The sequence below is a fragment of the Syngnathus scovelli genome, chromosome 13 (genome assembly GCF_024217435.2).
Source record: "Syngnathus scovelli strain Florida chromosome 13, RoL_Ssco_1.2, whole genome shotgun sequence".
Classification (NCBI taxonomy): Eukaryota; Metazoa; Chordata; class Actinopteri; order Syngnathiformes; family Syngnathidae; genus Syngnathus; species Syngnathus scovelli.
Window position 1 is genome coordinate 12,550,937 of NC_090859.1, and position 14,203 is coordinate 12,565,139.

At 43.3% G+C, this 14,203-nt stretch overlaps 1 protein-coding gene across 4 annotated transcripts in view; it reads right to left on the minus strand.

Annotated features, from left to right (window-relative positions):
* Window positions 1–14,203, minus strand: part of palm2akap2 (PALM2 and AKAP2 fusion) — a 32,794-nt gene that overhangs the window by 4,180 nt on the left and 14,411 nt on the right. For all 4 annotated transcript variants that reach the window (XM_049737255.2, XM_049737254.2, XM_049737256.2 and 1 more), the window contains 4 exons: window positions 13,180–14,007; window positions 10,008–10,081; window positions 1,984–2,205; window positions 23–385 (listed from right to left, as the gene is read on the minus strand). In XM_049737255.2, coding sequence (XP_049593212.1) covers window positions 23–385; window positions 1,984–2,205; window positions 10,008–10,081; window positions 13,180–14,007 — 1,487 coding nt within the window. The remainder of the gene's footprint in view (window positions 1–22; window positions 386–1,983; window positions 2,206–10,007; window positions 10,082–13,179; window positions 14,008–14,203) is intronic.

Consider the following 14,203-nt stretch of genomic DNA (forward strand, 5'->3'; position numbering starts at 1 on the left):
GTTCCCGAAACCAAACACCAACCTCTTCCGGATTTCGTCTCCTTGTCACTCGGACGTGCTGCTCTTCTCCCGGGGTGAAGAGTTTTGCCGGCCTTTTTTCTTCCTGAAAGGCTCTCAGCTCGAACTTTGCATTGCTGTGGCTCGATTCATCCGTCGGTATATGCCCGTTGGTTTTCACAAAGGATTCATCCTGATGAAGGACGGTGGTTTGTCTTTGCCCCTCTACAATGATTGGTCGGTGATAACCAGGAGAGGACTCGGACACGCACACAGACGAATACGTTCCGTCGATGCTGATGGGTTTGGTGTATGCAGACGGGGAGGAGTTTCCATTAGTGGGTGTTTCGGAGGCTGCATCTAAAACTTGATCCAGGTAACGGATCTCCTACGAACACAGGGGGTGGAAAAAGCAAAGGGAATAGATTCCTGGTTTGTGGTTTGACACATTTGATTCATACAAAATGCTCAGCTTTATTTTTCCTGAATCGGCTGCCCGACTATGTGGTTCAAGTCTAGTTTTGAAGGTCAACCAAATTGTGAGTATAATGTTCTGATTATGTGTGGCAATGTTATCTTATATTGTGTGTTTGGTTAGGGTTAGGTTAGGGTCGACTTGAAAATGAACAATGGATTCGATTCGACTCAGTGGGATTACGGTTTGATTCGGTATGGTTCGATTCAATATGTACATATAAACATACAAAGAGTGATCAAAGTCTAAGCATTTGGCACCACAGATGTCATGATGTCATGGTGATGTCGATGAAACAATGGAATTGAGAAAGTATGACTTCGCAAAGGTTTGGGATGTCTTTGTGTGATGACATCACAGTTCTGTAGGCATTTGCTAAACGTGTGAACCGTTGCAATTGTAGTGATGGCTGACGGATCAAAATTTCGTTATTTCGCATCATTTCAACTCAACATCTTAATGTGAGGTGAAAATGTTGTCACGGGTGAGGGAATTGGCCTGCGGGAGGTATAACTCGGCCAAGCAGAAGCTCACCAGTACTTTTAACGAGGAAGGAAGGAAGTCACTGGAGAATCAAGTGAAAGACCTCAAGGCTCAGCTCAAAATAGCAAATGATCAGATCAGCTGTCAAGGTGACAAATTAGCAGACTTGTCTGCCAAGCTCAAGTCAGAAGGCAATGAGAACAAGATTCTCTGGGACCAGGTGGAATATTTGACCAATGAGATCCAAACGGAGATCAAAAAGAAAGACGTTGAAGCCATCACGCCGAAAAAAACACAAGAAACAGGATACAGTAGTTTTTGGGAAAAACGTATAAGGACCAAGATCGTTAAGGGAACTGACGACGGGATTTCCCTCAATGGGGACATGGTACAGCAACAGTTTCAAGTGGATTGTCGGATTACGGCGAAGAGCGGGAATACGATTTCCATGGAGAAGAGTAATTTGTTTTCTGCAGGTGACACGTTATCGGACAACACCAGCGAGACATTGTCCAAGGACGGTGAGCAATCGAATGACAGTGACACGTTATCAGAAGACACGTATGATGTGGTCTTCAACAAGACAATGTGGGGGAACCTCAAGAAGGAAACCATAGAAATACGACAAGATAATAATCAAATGGTTCCGGTTGAGTGATCCGTCAAAACCCGAGACCATCTTGGATGTAGCTAAATTTTGAAAATTTGCCCAAAATTTGTGAAGTTCAGCTTCATGTGATCTTTCTTTTGAAAGAGTTTTAGGAGAATGTGATTAAAAAAAAAAAATGTAACGTACAGTACTGCCGTTTTTGTTTCTTAAAGAAGTTAAAGTTGTACATTGCATTTACGCCATTCACATGGGTTATTGCAATATAACATTTTGAATTCTGAATTTCCGTAATAAATATATATATTCAGCGAATATAAAAAGTCTACACACCCTGGTTTAAATGTCAATTTTTTTGTTGATATAGAAATGAGATGACTAAAACTTTCCATAATTAACCATCTGGTGAGAATTTACATACCTGCTCGACATCACTGTCTGATGTCTCGGCCTTGAGCTCGACTCCACTTTGACCTTGGATACTGGATCTGCTGAGGCAGCCATGTTGAATTTGCTGGCTCTCCACCTCCATGATTAGCGGTCCGTCAGTGATGATGCTGACTGATTCTTGGAAAGTGACACACTTCAAGGCTCGTTCCTTAGGTGTGGTGCCACTGACATCCTCGGGTGCCTGCCACGATTTCTGCAAAAAAAAAGACGCTATTAGCATTAGCCTGGTCTGCATTGCCATTTAGGAAATGTTAAATTTCACAAGAAAGCAAACGAGCATCACCTTAGTGAATCGGGTCACGCACATAAAGTCACTTTCGATAAATAAATATATTATTAGTAATATTGGGGAGCAAGCAAACTATTTTAAAGCAATAAAAGCAGACTGACAGTAAATCAAAAAAAAAAAATCCCTTTAAGGGAGGTATTGCCTCAAAGGAACTGGCTTCTACCCTTTCTTTCCCTTTCTGTTATTTGTCCGCTCTCCCACTGAGCTCATTCTTCTCCTTCCTTCCTTCCTACTTTCTGGGATTATTACGGAAACAGTGCAGTCACATGGTGGATTATAAACGCCGCCTTTCTACAAAACGATTTTCTGATTTGACACCTTACAAGACCTCATGTTTGGTTCTTCTTGTTCTTTTTGAGGACAAATGGATCCCTGAGGTGCTCTTAGTGACCCATTTTTCTATGTCATGTGAATTTTTTTTCCGTCTAATGCAGTGCAATGGAATTTCAGAATAATACGGGAATATTCTACAAGTATTTGGATTACTGAGGTCAGTCCTGCTAATAGAGTTTTATTGACTACATTTTTATGGTGTGTAATGGGGACAAATGTTCCTGTGTTGCTTTGGTCTGTTTTTCCCGTAGCTTCACAGCACATAATGGAACGGAGGTGCGACCACACCCAAGTGTTACACCGACACTCTGCAGGGTGCACAACACCGGCATGATGGAAACATCAAGTAGAAATCCAAACAGTGCCACAACAATTTCATTATATGCTGGTGTGTGTGTGTCATGGCACAGCAGGTGTGTGTCCGTGTGTGTCTGTGAGGTGAGCTGACATTCCAGACATACTGTAGCAAGTTCAAAGCTCCAACACTAATGAATGTGATGAAGGACACACTAAGATGCCTGCAAGCTTAAAAAGTTCAAACAGTCCTTTTTGCACAAGTGGAGGAATGCAGATTAAATTTTTTAAAACGATTTGAATCAACTGGAAAAAATCTCTAAATGTGCTGAACTTCTGTTTTGAAGCTGGAATTTTTTATTCTCTTAGTTGTTGTCGTGCTGACCTTTACACAGCAAAGGTGAGCGTGAACAACAGCGCCCCTGCTGTTTGTCACTAAGTATTGCACTCGATTTTAGTTGCTCATTGTATGTTTTCAAGTAAAGTGCTTGAACGAAATCTAAAATAAGGAGGAATAGCAAAGGACACAATTAAGTGGAAATGAATCATAAGACAGGCAAATATAGACACACATGGAACATATGTGTGTCTCTGAGTCAGCTGTTGCTTTTTTAAAATGCTACTTCTCTCGCTGGTTGTCACCATCCCAAACACATCTGGAAACTCTTACCGTGACGCACTCAAGTCACAATCACAAACATGCACGGCAACACATCTGGGTGGGGCCATTTTAAGGGATGTAATGGAGAACACAGAATAAAACATCTTCATTGTCATTTCAAAAAACACATTGTAGGCGTGTCTACTGTTTTCAGATTTGAATTGTCAGTCTTGTGATGTCACTTCCTTTTTAAAGGACACTGAAACCAACCAATGCATGGATCTTTTAGTATCATCATCATAGCCACGTCTTTAGCACATTTTTGGCACACATAATTTTTGGCACACATAGTTTAAATATGTACAGTACTCACTTGTTGTCTCCACAAACCTCGAAAGCACGAAAGACTTAATCCAGGAATTTTCTAAATCTAGTTATAAAAGAGTTCCTTTGACTAGTTTCACTTCCAAGTAATCCTCTGCTCGCTCCAGCCTTGTTTCATTCCTTCACCAGATTGTGGGAGTGCTGGACTTTTCCCTGGCCAAGCCTTTTCCTCTTCTTATTCCCCTCCTTTTCCTCCCCTCCCATCTCTTTCCTCTCCTCCACAAAGCTTCTCCTCTCTCAGCGGCATTCCTGCCGGCCGCTCGCTGAGCCGTGATGTCATCGCGTGCCCGTGTGTGCGTATGTGCTCGCTCACTTTTCCAGATGCCCTCACGCACAAAGATGCCTTCTGTGGAGACGGGCTGGACTGGGCAGGCATCCATCCTCCCTATTACTGCCTACTCCTCCCTTCCTGGCTGAAATCAAGCCCTGCCTCTTTTGTACTGATGAAGAGATGATGCATGAAGAAAGGTGGAGGAGATAATAAAATCTCTGTCATCGTCATTTTACGGCTGGTGACTCAATCCCATGTACGGGATTGTTCACGTTTCCCGTATTGACCTATTAAAAGCCAAATAAAATTCACCCTGGGGACTCCCACCTTGACAAGAATAATCACTTATGTCAGATTAAATGATCCAACACAGATATGAGTCCCATTTTTATATGCAACACTCCCGACATGAGTTCACGTGTGTTTGTGTGTAAGTTTGGTAACCAGATCTCAGAAAGGGAAACCAGAGATACAAAGTCATGGCTCACTTTCTCTCCTGCTTACAAGCATGAGCTCAACATGGAAACACTTTCCATGAATGTATAAAAGCAATTATCAATATTGGACTTGGAAATACGTCAGAACGTATTTGAATACGTTCGAACGTACCAAACGTAATTGAACACGTTCGAACGTACTTGCAAAGCTATTTAAACGTGAGCTACCCAATTTGAGTCGTGCTACTGAACTCTTAACAGACTAAAAATAAGCAAGTCCGAAAATAGGACGTTAACCTAATTATTGTATCTTGAGGTCAATCCCTGGATAGGACGTTAAACGACAACGGGTAAATGCGAATGACTGCAGACATACCATGAAAGAAGGGAAGGGGAGCACATGATGTTTTATTCACGCGGGTTTTTGTGCAACTGGGTCAATGCTAATGGGTCAATACAGAGCCAGCGCCCTGAGCAGTCTTGTGTCACGGAAGTTGGTCACGATTGATCGAAAACATCAACTGTTAACAGCTCAGCAACTTTTGTTCTTTAAGAGGTCTGACTTGAATCTTTCTTTCCTATTTTATCACAATGAAAAGCAAATCACAGAATGGATTCCACATCACAAATCTTCTAAACAGGAAACCTCTGCTAACTTGTATCTGCGGATATGGGCCCCCTAACAAAGGAAATGCACTCAAAACAAAAGGCCACCTGCAGTACACCGCAACACACACAAACAATGTCTCGTCAGGCTCCACTTTATCAGGACTTCTCAAAATAAACCACAAGGAAGTTTCATTTTTGGATTCATGTCATCCAACCAGTGCATACTTTATCCAAACAAATGTATGGCCGGACGATACGAGGTATTGGTACCATGACTATTCAAGAATGAAATACTCAAACTGTTCTGACAAAAAGTGGTATCCAACATCCCTACACAAATGTATCGGGACACCTGATAGTTGAAAATCATGCCCCCACCCCCTTTATACCAATTACCGGTTTCATAACCGATGATACCTACCGTCTTTTTCGGACTACAATTAAAATTCCTTTAATTTTCCCCAAAAATTGACAGTGCACCTTATAATCAGGTAAAATTTGACTTATTTGCTGTACTGGTTTGTTTTCCTTCATGTGCAATAATGCACCTCATAACCCGGTGTGCCGTATAACCCGGTGTGCCCCCGTATATAGGAATTTCCCAAATATCATAACTGCACCTTATAATCTACCTTACGGTCAGAAAAATATTAAACTCCATTTGATGAAACAGTGGCATCCCACACAGACCCCAAGGGACCGTACATCTGTCTGCCCGGTCTTCGTGCATATTGCAGCACTCCAAAAGAATAACAATGAATGTAATTTCAGCTAGCCACCACCGCAGGCTACAAGAACAGACCACAACTAAGTTCAGTTGGATTTTTGACTTGTGTGACAGAGGAATGCACTGCGTGTCTGAACTCATGACTCGCTGTTTGTGTCTCTTACAACACAACCCAGACACCCCCCCGAAAAGACCCCTTGGTAAAACGACAACAAAGGGTCTAACATGCAGGCACGGAGACTCTCCAGGCTGAATGCTAATGCTACGCTTGAACACTCTAAGCAATGGAGAGTTCTTTTAGAACAGAGAGGTCTGTAATCACACAGTGTGACCAGTTGAGCATTTTGCAGCTGGAGCCCAAATCTCTCTCTAGAATTTATATCAGGAACATACTTTGCTAGCCTCTAATGACACTGTGTTTATTATTTATAATGTTTCAGGAATGATAGCAAAATGAGGTGTTCGGAATTTCCTTAATAGGCAATACTTTAGTGAGTATACTGGATTACAGGAATCTAAATATTAGTAGAAAGAAGCTGTTGAATTTTTTTTTCTCAGTGGCCAGATAGAACAGACACCAAGCCTCCTGCTAGCATCATTAAACTCTAACTAGCTGCTTGACACCATACTAGTCTTAAATGAACTACTTGGGGCAGAGAGCCACGAGATTAGATTAGTGACCGCAGGATAGCGGCTATGTTTAGACAGCTTAATGCACCTTCCAAAACACATCCCAGGCTTCTTCTTATCACCCCTGACAAGGTGGTGAATGCATTTCGTACCATAGAAAACTACTAAAATGACTTTATTGATCTAAGTCTACTTGTAGCTGGTTTCAGTCAAAACCAAGTCCCGTCAAGACCAAAACAAAAGCGGACATGCTTGATCTTTGATCAATTGAATCTGACCTCATCATCCATCCCCAAATCTTCTAGAATGGACCTCCCAATCGATCCATCCTTGACAACTTCTTAGTCCATGGTTACCACTCCACCGTCTTTCCAGTGCTATCCTACTGCTTTAAGTCACTTTGCCGAGCTGAGAGCAGCATCGTGCTAATCACTTGTCTATTTCAGGAAACTAGCTCATAAGCCTGCAAATTTAGAGAGAGGAAGGAGGAAGAAAACACTTTGCCAGCCAACACGTCTGAGCTGCAGATTGACGGGAATCATCCTTCCATCTGGTTGCTGCATTTGCAAAAACTTTGGAGAGAAAATTTCTCATGATTTCCTCTTCCACTGTATTTTCTATCCAGCTTGTTCGCTGTTTATGCGTGCTTGCACTTTGCTTTGTGATAAATCAATGAGTGAGGCAGCATAGCGCACCAATTGCAGGTGGATGCTGCGGACAATGGCGGGTGGTGCGAGTTGCGTAATGGTCGTCATGTGATGGGCTTGCATTGTTTGATTTCCTGCATCCTTCTTGTTATTTGCTTTAATGGATCAAAAATAGCAAAGCAAAATACAATACTGCGATGGAATGCAAAACAAATGTGATTGTAGGCTTTTGTTTTGACTGTCGGTTTCGTTTCCCGTAATTTATTTTAGTTAGATGAATTAAAGACTGTGAAATAAAATGTAAATCTGTTCAACATGATGCTTGTGTGGTTCCTCTATCTCTCACTAAGTCGCCATGAGTTGAAGTTTATTTTTGAACATGAGATCAACCAAACACAAAATCATTTTTTCACATTTTCACATAATTTCATGTTATGCCAAGAAGACAAATAAATCAACATGTTCAAAAAAGGAGAAGGAAGAAGCTTGTTTTTTCCTACCCCTTTTATACATCATAATTCTTAACATGGTTGCTGATTCGTTTTTTCGAGGTACGGAAACTTGATTTATCGGAGGAAGATCATTTTGGAAATGAAAAATAGTTTATAGTCCAGTTGAACCTGGAAGAGGAACTAGCAGGAAAAAAAAACTGCATCCACGGAAAAAACCCCAAAAATGGACACAACGTGACAATGACTAAGGACAGACACACTGTGCTTAAAATAGCATCTCCTTAAAACCCAAAGACAAACACTAAGAAAATGTTCTGTTTTGCCTGAAGGGCTCTCACATGCTTTCTGCTAAACCCATTTTTTTTCTTTCTCATCCTCCCCTAACCCATTCAAGTTAACTCGTAGTAAAAACCCAACTAAAGTGTCTCAATCAACATCAGTGCCATTGAAACAAAATGCAATTCCTTCCTGGATGGCGGCCAGTGGCGGCACATCAACAGATGGGCCATTGAAAGGCCAGCGGGCTGTTAATGTCAACAACACTTGGAGCTGTGTGAGGCAGAACAGACTTCCTTCTTGCCCCCCTCCCGTTTCCCTCACCCCGCCACTGCTAGCGACTACACCCTTCTCACACCTGCTTTTATCTCTCCTTGGAGCTTTACGTTATCGTCAGCACGTCCGCCCCGCTCATCCGTTCCCTCTTCAGAACCCCATTTCACCCCTTGACCTTGGGTCCTATCAAATACAGCTGTTGTATAACCTATGATTATATCCTGTGTGAAGCTTTCTGGGAAGAGGGAGAGGTTTGGAAGGAAGAAGAACAGCCTTGATAACATTCTTGCACTTGGTGGTGCGGCGAAGGCAAATGAACTTGACGTGACACTCGAAGCATTAAATCCTCGGAATTTAAGGGGATCATGACTAGCCGCTATCAATATTAATTGAACGCACAATGGCGAAAGAAGGACAAGTCAGCATTTTATCAGAGGGCAGTTTTGACCGAAACGTGAATCCAGAAACCCAGAACTGGAAGACAATCGTGCTTACCACTACAAATGGTAACAAAAATAAAAATGATATAGGCAACAAATATTATATTTACTCCAGATTGGAAACTTTGATGAACCAGTTTTTTACTCCCAACCAGTCTGTTAACTGTGCCACATCCGAATTGATGAAAACTGGGTTAAGGTCATTCCGAATATAGGTTAAAGTATTGCGGAGGGGAGGGCAAACCGTATTCCTCCGTCACATTTCAATCGGTAACCAAAACAACATAAAAATGAAGAAACTTCCTGATATTCCCCTTTTTAATGTTCGCCTCAGGAGCACAAAGACTGCATTGAGAATTCTGCTCCATTGACCTCAAGGGCTGCGGTATCTAATGTCCTTCACACTTTCCAGCCAATCAATACCATTGAAGGCTTATTTTGTTCGACACACATCGTTCTTTTCATGACCAGGCACTGAAGTGTTTCTGCTTAAACAACTGCTTCAGTCCAGCCTTTCACTCAGACACATGGAAGAGGAAAACAATGATCGGGATTCAACGATAACGCTTACCTACTGGCTGTCAGTTCTTTGTCCTTTGTTTCTTGTTATTCTTCAACGTGGTAGAAGAGTCTAATGTTCACTCCGCTGTTGTCCGGCTTTAACAGTCGGTGGCACGCGCCAGTTTTGAGCATCCGGCCGCTCTCTGTTGTTCTCTTCTGCTCGCTCAGCCTCCCGTCACTACCCCCCCTACCTGCCTTCTCTCTCTCTCTCCCCCTCCCTCTCTCTCTCTCAGCACGCGTGCTGAATAATGCAGTTGGCGGGAGCGTGTTCGAAGCCCTTCCAGAGACAATCAGAGCGCCAGCGGACGACTGGCCGGCACAATGGGGGCTGACCCTGAGCGGATCAGGTTGCCTCTGTTTGGAACCTCGTTTCAGTTATTCAGTTGCACAACAAGCTCTGGACTAAGGCGGAACTAATCATTGGGGGCCCAGGTAGACTTTCCACATTTAAGTGTTACTAAATACTTTTTATCTTGTGTTCTCAGCCTAGCTCCAAAAATGCAAGCAAGCCCTCCATTGTGGTAAAACCATATAGCTAATTTACATAATATCATACCCCACTGTGAGGCTCAGCAAGCATCCGCCATTTTTAAGTGACAGCTGGTGTGCGGATTATTCAGAAGCACCATTAACTCAGGGCCAGATGGTAAGCAGAGCTGCAGTGTTAGCATCACAGATTGCTGTTAGCGGTTACCAGCTAAAAGCTTTTGGTTGCAGAAAAAGATTGAAGTATTGCATAATTCCATGCAAACGATGGCGTACACTCACCATGGCAGTGTGAGGATATCTGCTCGCCATTTCGGCCTGATGACCGTTGGTTGTTGTCCCGATAATCCCGAATCCTATGATAAAAATAAAACATAATAAATATACTAAATATAAAAATTAAATAAAACTAGAGTGTACTGTACTGTACAGTTATTTTTAAGAAAATAATTTTTAATAATTAATAATAATAAAAATAATAATTAAATAAGATTTTTAAATAACCGGTGAATGTAGTGACGTTGTCATGGAATATTTTATATCTGTCAAGGTTAGTATCTTGAAAAAGGAAAAAATTGGGTGTCTCTTGCAGCTACATGCCTTAAAGAGGAACACTATAATAGGATGATGTAAAAAAAATAAACATCAGCAGACAGTCAGATGCTGTATGTCACATTGTCATTGTACGAAGATGATTGCATTATCATGGGTATTTTCACACAGCCATGGATTTAATGGAGATGTAGCCTAGTTCTGGTCTCTAATATGATCAGTTATCATATCCTGCTGTGACATTTTCTCTTCTGTGTGAGTCATGCTTCCGGTTCAATCGGAATTATTAGGATATTCAAATAGCGAAGCAAATTTTACTTCCTCTCAATTTCTCTTCTTTGGTACTTACCTCACCCCTCGTGTATCGTACAGATAATCCGATCATAAGAAATTTCTGGTGTGTTTACAAAATAAATCAAGTCCCCACTACAGAGCATCCTGGTGATTGATAACTTTGAGATTTAATATTGATCATATATGCTCGTTAGTGGCAGTGTGGGTATTATCAGAGAAGATAGGGGTGCAGTGATTCTTTTTTTATTCCAACAGCCAATGAAACAGTGAATGTTAAATAGAGAGACAGATGAAAGGAACAACAAGCAAGAGACAGCAGGGGCTAAACTGGAGAAACTCAGCTTTATTTGTCCAAAGATAGTGAGTGGATACAAACGTCAGAGAAAGTGCTGGGGGGAGGAGGATGTGATGGTGAGATTGAAGAACCAGAGAGAGAAAGAGAAATGGGAACAATAGAAAATGGCTCCGTCTTTAAAATGAACAGTCCATACAATCATGGGGGCAGGCAGAGGGGAAGAAAGGGCGCCCCCTAGAGAGTTTAAGTAGGACTTCACTTAGTGGCAGTGGGGCTAACTAGCGAAAAACCCAGACCGGAAACTCAGCTCTTCATTTTTTTTTGGGGCTCAAGATATTTTGGTTATGATGAGTGTAGTGTGTATGCAGCGAGTAAAACAAAATTGGTCTCATTGTCTCTCGCAGATGGCTTAATTGCATAAATTCAATTAAAAAAAAAAATTACATTTCCAACAGTTGCCAGAACATTGGTGGTCTGCGTGAGAAAGAAATTCAACATTTGCTGAGCATGCAGTTAATAGGCAAGCATGCACATCTATTGAGACGGTTAGTTTGGAAATCCTGCCTCTGCAAAATGGTTTGAACATCCTCGCATGCCTTCGAGAGACATCTGCAGAAGGAATTAGCTGGAGGAGTTCGTGTGAGGTTGTGGGAACAAAACAATACTTGGGTGTATTGTTGTAAATGAGAGTGAAAAATAGAAAGGCAGATGACGTAAAAGAAAAAAAATCTAGAATATTAATCTATAGCGTACTATTGGTGAAAAAAAAAAAGCTAAATAGCGCCTTCAGTATTTACATTCTGTACCTTCTGGAACTTTGACACAAGCTTTGCCTGGCCAGTCACTCAGCACTAAATAAAGTTTATTTTAAGGCAAATTACTATTTAGCGATAACAGGTCCATTTGGAGAAGGGAGGAAATGTCAATTTTGGAATTTCCCGTCATTTGAATCTTTTATTCTTCTGAGATGACGATAACGTGTTTTTACCGGCAGTCACGGGTGATTTATGAAAAAGTGGCAAGGGTACCTGATTATGGTAACGCACCTGAGCCACTAAAGCACCAACGGAATGTATTTTCTGGATTTGGTTCATTTGGATCCTGAAATTATCTGTAACGAACTTCCTCATATAGTAGCTAATTCGCTTTGTTGAAATGTTTGCTCTGGAATGTTCCAAGATGCTTTGAACTGAGTGTTTCTAACTGTAATATTTATTTTGGTCGTATAAGATGTGATCATGTGATCCAGGCCACATTACTGCAGCATCCTTGTAAAAAAAAATAAAGCTGGCAGTGTTGGGGTGGTCCTCAGAAGCACTGGCAGACAACTTGAATTACATTAAGTTGTCTTACCGGTGGGTCGGCTGCCATTTTGTTTTTCTAAACCGTTTGTCCTCACATCTATGGCCAATTTTGAGTTTTCAATTAAGCTGCGATGAAGAAATGCTAACCAGTATACGAACATGGCAGTTATTAATTTAATGGTGTTTTCCAATGTGCTCATGAATTTATGGTCTTATATACACCAAAACAAATGTTTGTACAATTCCTAAGGTGTTTCATGGCTTCTTATTCGGCTACAGAGTTAGGAAATGATTGAATGGGAGGAAATGATTTCATCGGTGGGGGAAGTTGATGCGGGGAAAAAAAAATGTTAAACGTCACTTCTTCATTGAAGGAACCATCCCAAAAAAATGTCTTAGAAAATCTAATTGTTCGGGTGGAAGAATAGTCGAGGCACATGAAGAAACCAAGGCAACAAGGACCCTCCCCCTCTTCCTTTCTCCATACAACAAGTGTGTGTGTGTTGGGTGAAAGGAATTTATGGGACATAGTGATAAATAATATATATTTTGATATATTTTTGATTGTGTGGTTCCATAGTGCCTGCTCAGGAACACGGTAGCTAACAGCGTGTGAAATCGAGCCAATAGTAGCCTCGCTTTGTCAAACAAACATGGATGCTTCTGCAACTATCTGTCTTTGTTTACCACGACCGGAGAGCAGCATTATATTAGTTTGCTGATTAGTTCGACTGGAACTTTCAGGAGGTCAGAGCCACCGTGTTGGCACAGGGGATTAACAAAAAAGCAGTAATGCACGGCTGGATGAAGGCGGAACAGCGTGAGAGGTCACGTGCGTGTGCGTCAATGTGAGTGTGGCAGCCGCTCAGTCCAAAGGAGGAGGAGCTTCAGTTAGTAATCATCCAAAGACAGAGGGGAAAGGAGGGGTGTTGTGGGTAATTGTAAAAGGGAAGCGGAAGATTCAGTCACATGACTACGCAGCACTTGCAGCGTTTCCTCTTGTCTGTACCTGTGGCAGGGGTGAGGCCAGGAGGCGGGGCTTTGTTGGCTTCGGGGTTCGGCGGGGGCGAGGCGGCGCTGTCGGGCTCGCGGCATTCCGACGAGAGTTCCGTGCTGACGGCTTCGGACGTGGCCGGCCGGCCCGACACCAGGTCGGCCGCCGTGCCGTCGATGATGGACATGTCGGTGACCGTCTTCTCCCTCAGAGATTTCTCGTCGTCTTCGTCGATCAGGACCACCTCGGCTTTGACGGCGCCGTCGAAACCCAGCAGCCGCCGGCTCTCGCTCGTGTCGTCCAGGTCCTGGTAGCCCATGAACACCATGGTGATCGGGTGCTCTTCGCTGGCTTGGGGCACGAAGATGACCTCTGGGTCCGGGTGGGCCGACGGGCTGGGTTGCGTCACGATGGGAGCCGGGGATGGCGGCATCATGCCTAGCCGAGTCTCCCTCTGCAGGATGACCTGGGCCGGTGGGCTCGACGGGATGGAGGGCGGGGCGCAGGACGGCGGGGACAGATCGTCCGCGGCCGTTGGTGAGACGTAGGCCTGCGGGGCAGCGGGGGTAACCAACACCTGACCCCTCCTTTCATCTCCAGCTTCGCCGGGTCGAACCGCCCTCTGGATCAGCTGGTCGACCTGCGAGGAGCTCCACCCGTTCTCCACCGAGGTCGTGGACACGCCCCCGGAGGACGAGATTTCGTAGACGACTTTTCGGCCGTCGTCATAGACCTTGATGCCGCGCGAGCCCGCTTCGGAGGCGTTCACGCGGTTCGATGACAGGACCTGCCGTTCGCCCGTCTGAGGGTCATGCTGCACGTTGATCTCCATGGCAAACATTGCTGTTAGAAGGGGAGGGAGGGGGGTTGAGGGAAGAGTGAGAAGGGGGGGGGCGGTGAGGGAAGTGTGAGGGGGGTGGAAAAAGTGGAAGGAGTGAAGCGTGAAGATGTGGGACACAGGCTGATAAAGCTTCAAGTTAATTACAATGCTGAGCCTTTCGGGCACAACATCATTACCGCTTGGGTCAATACTAGCGTA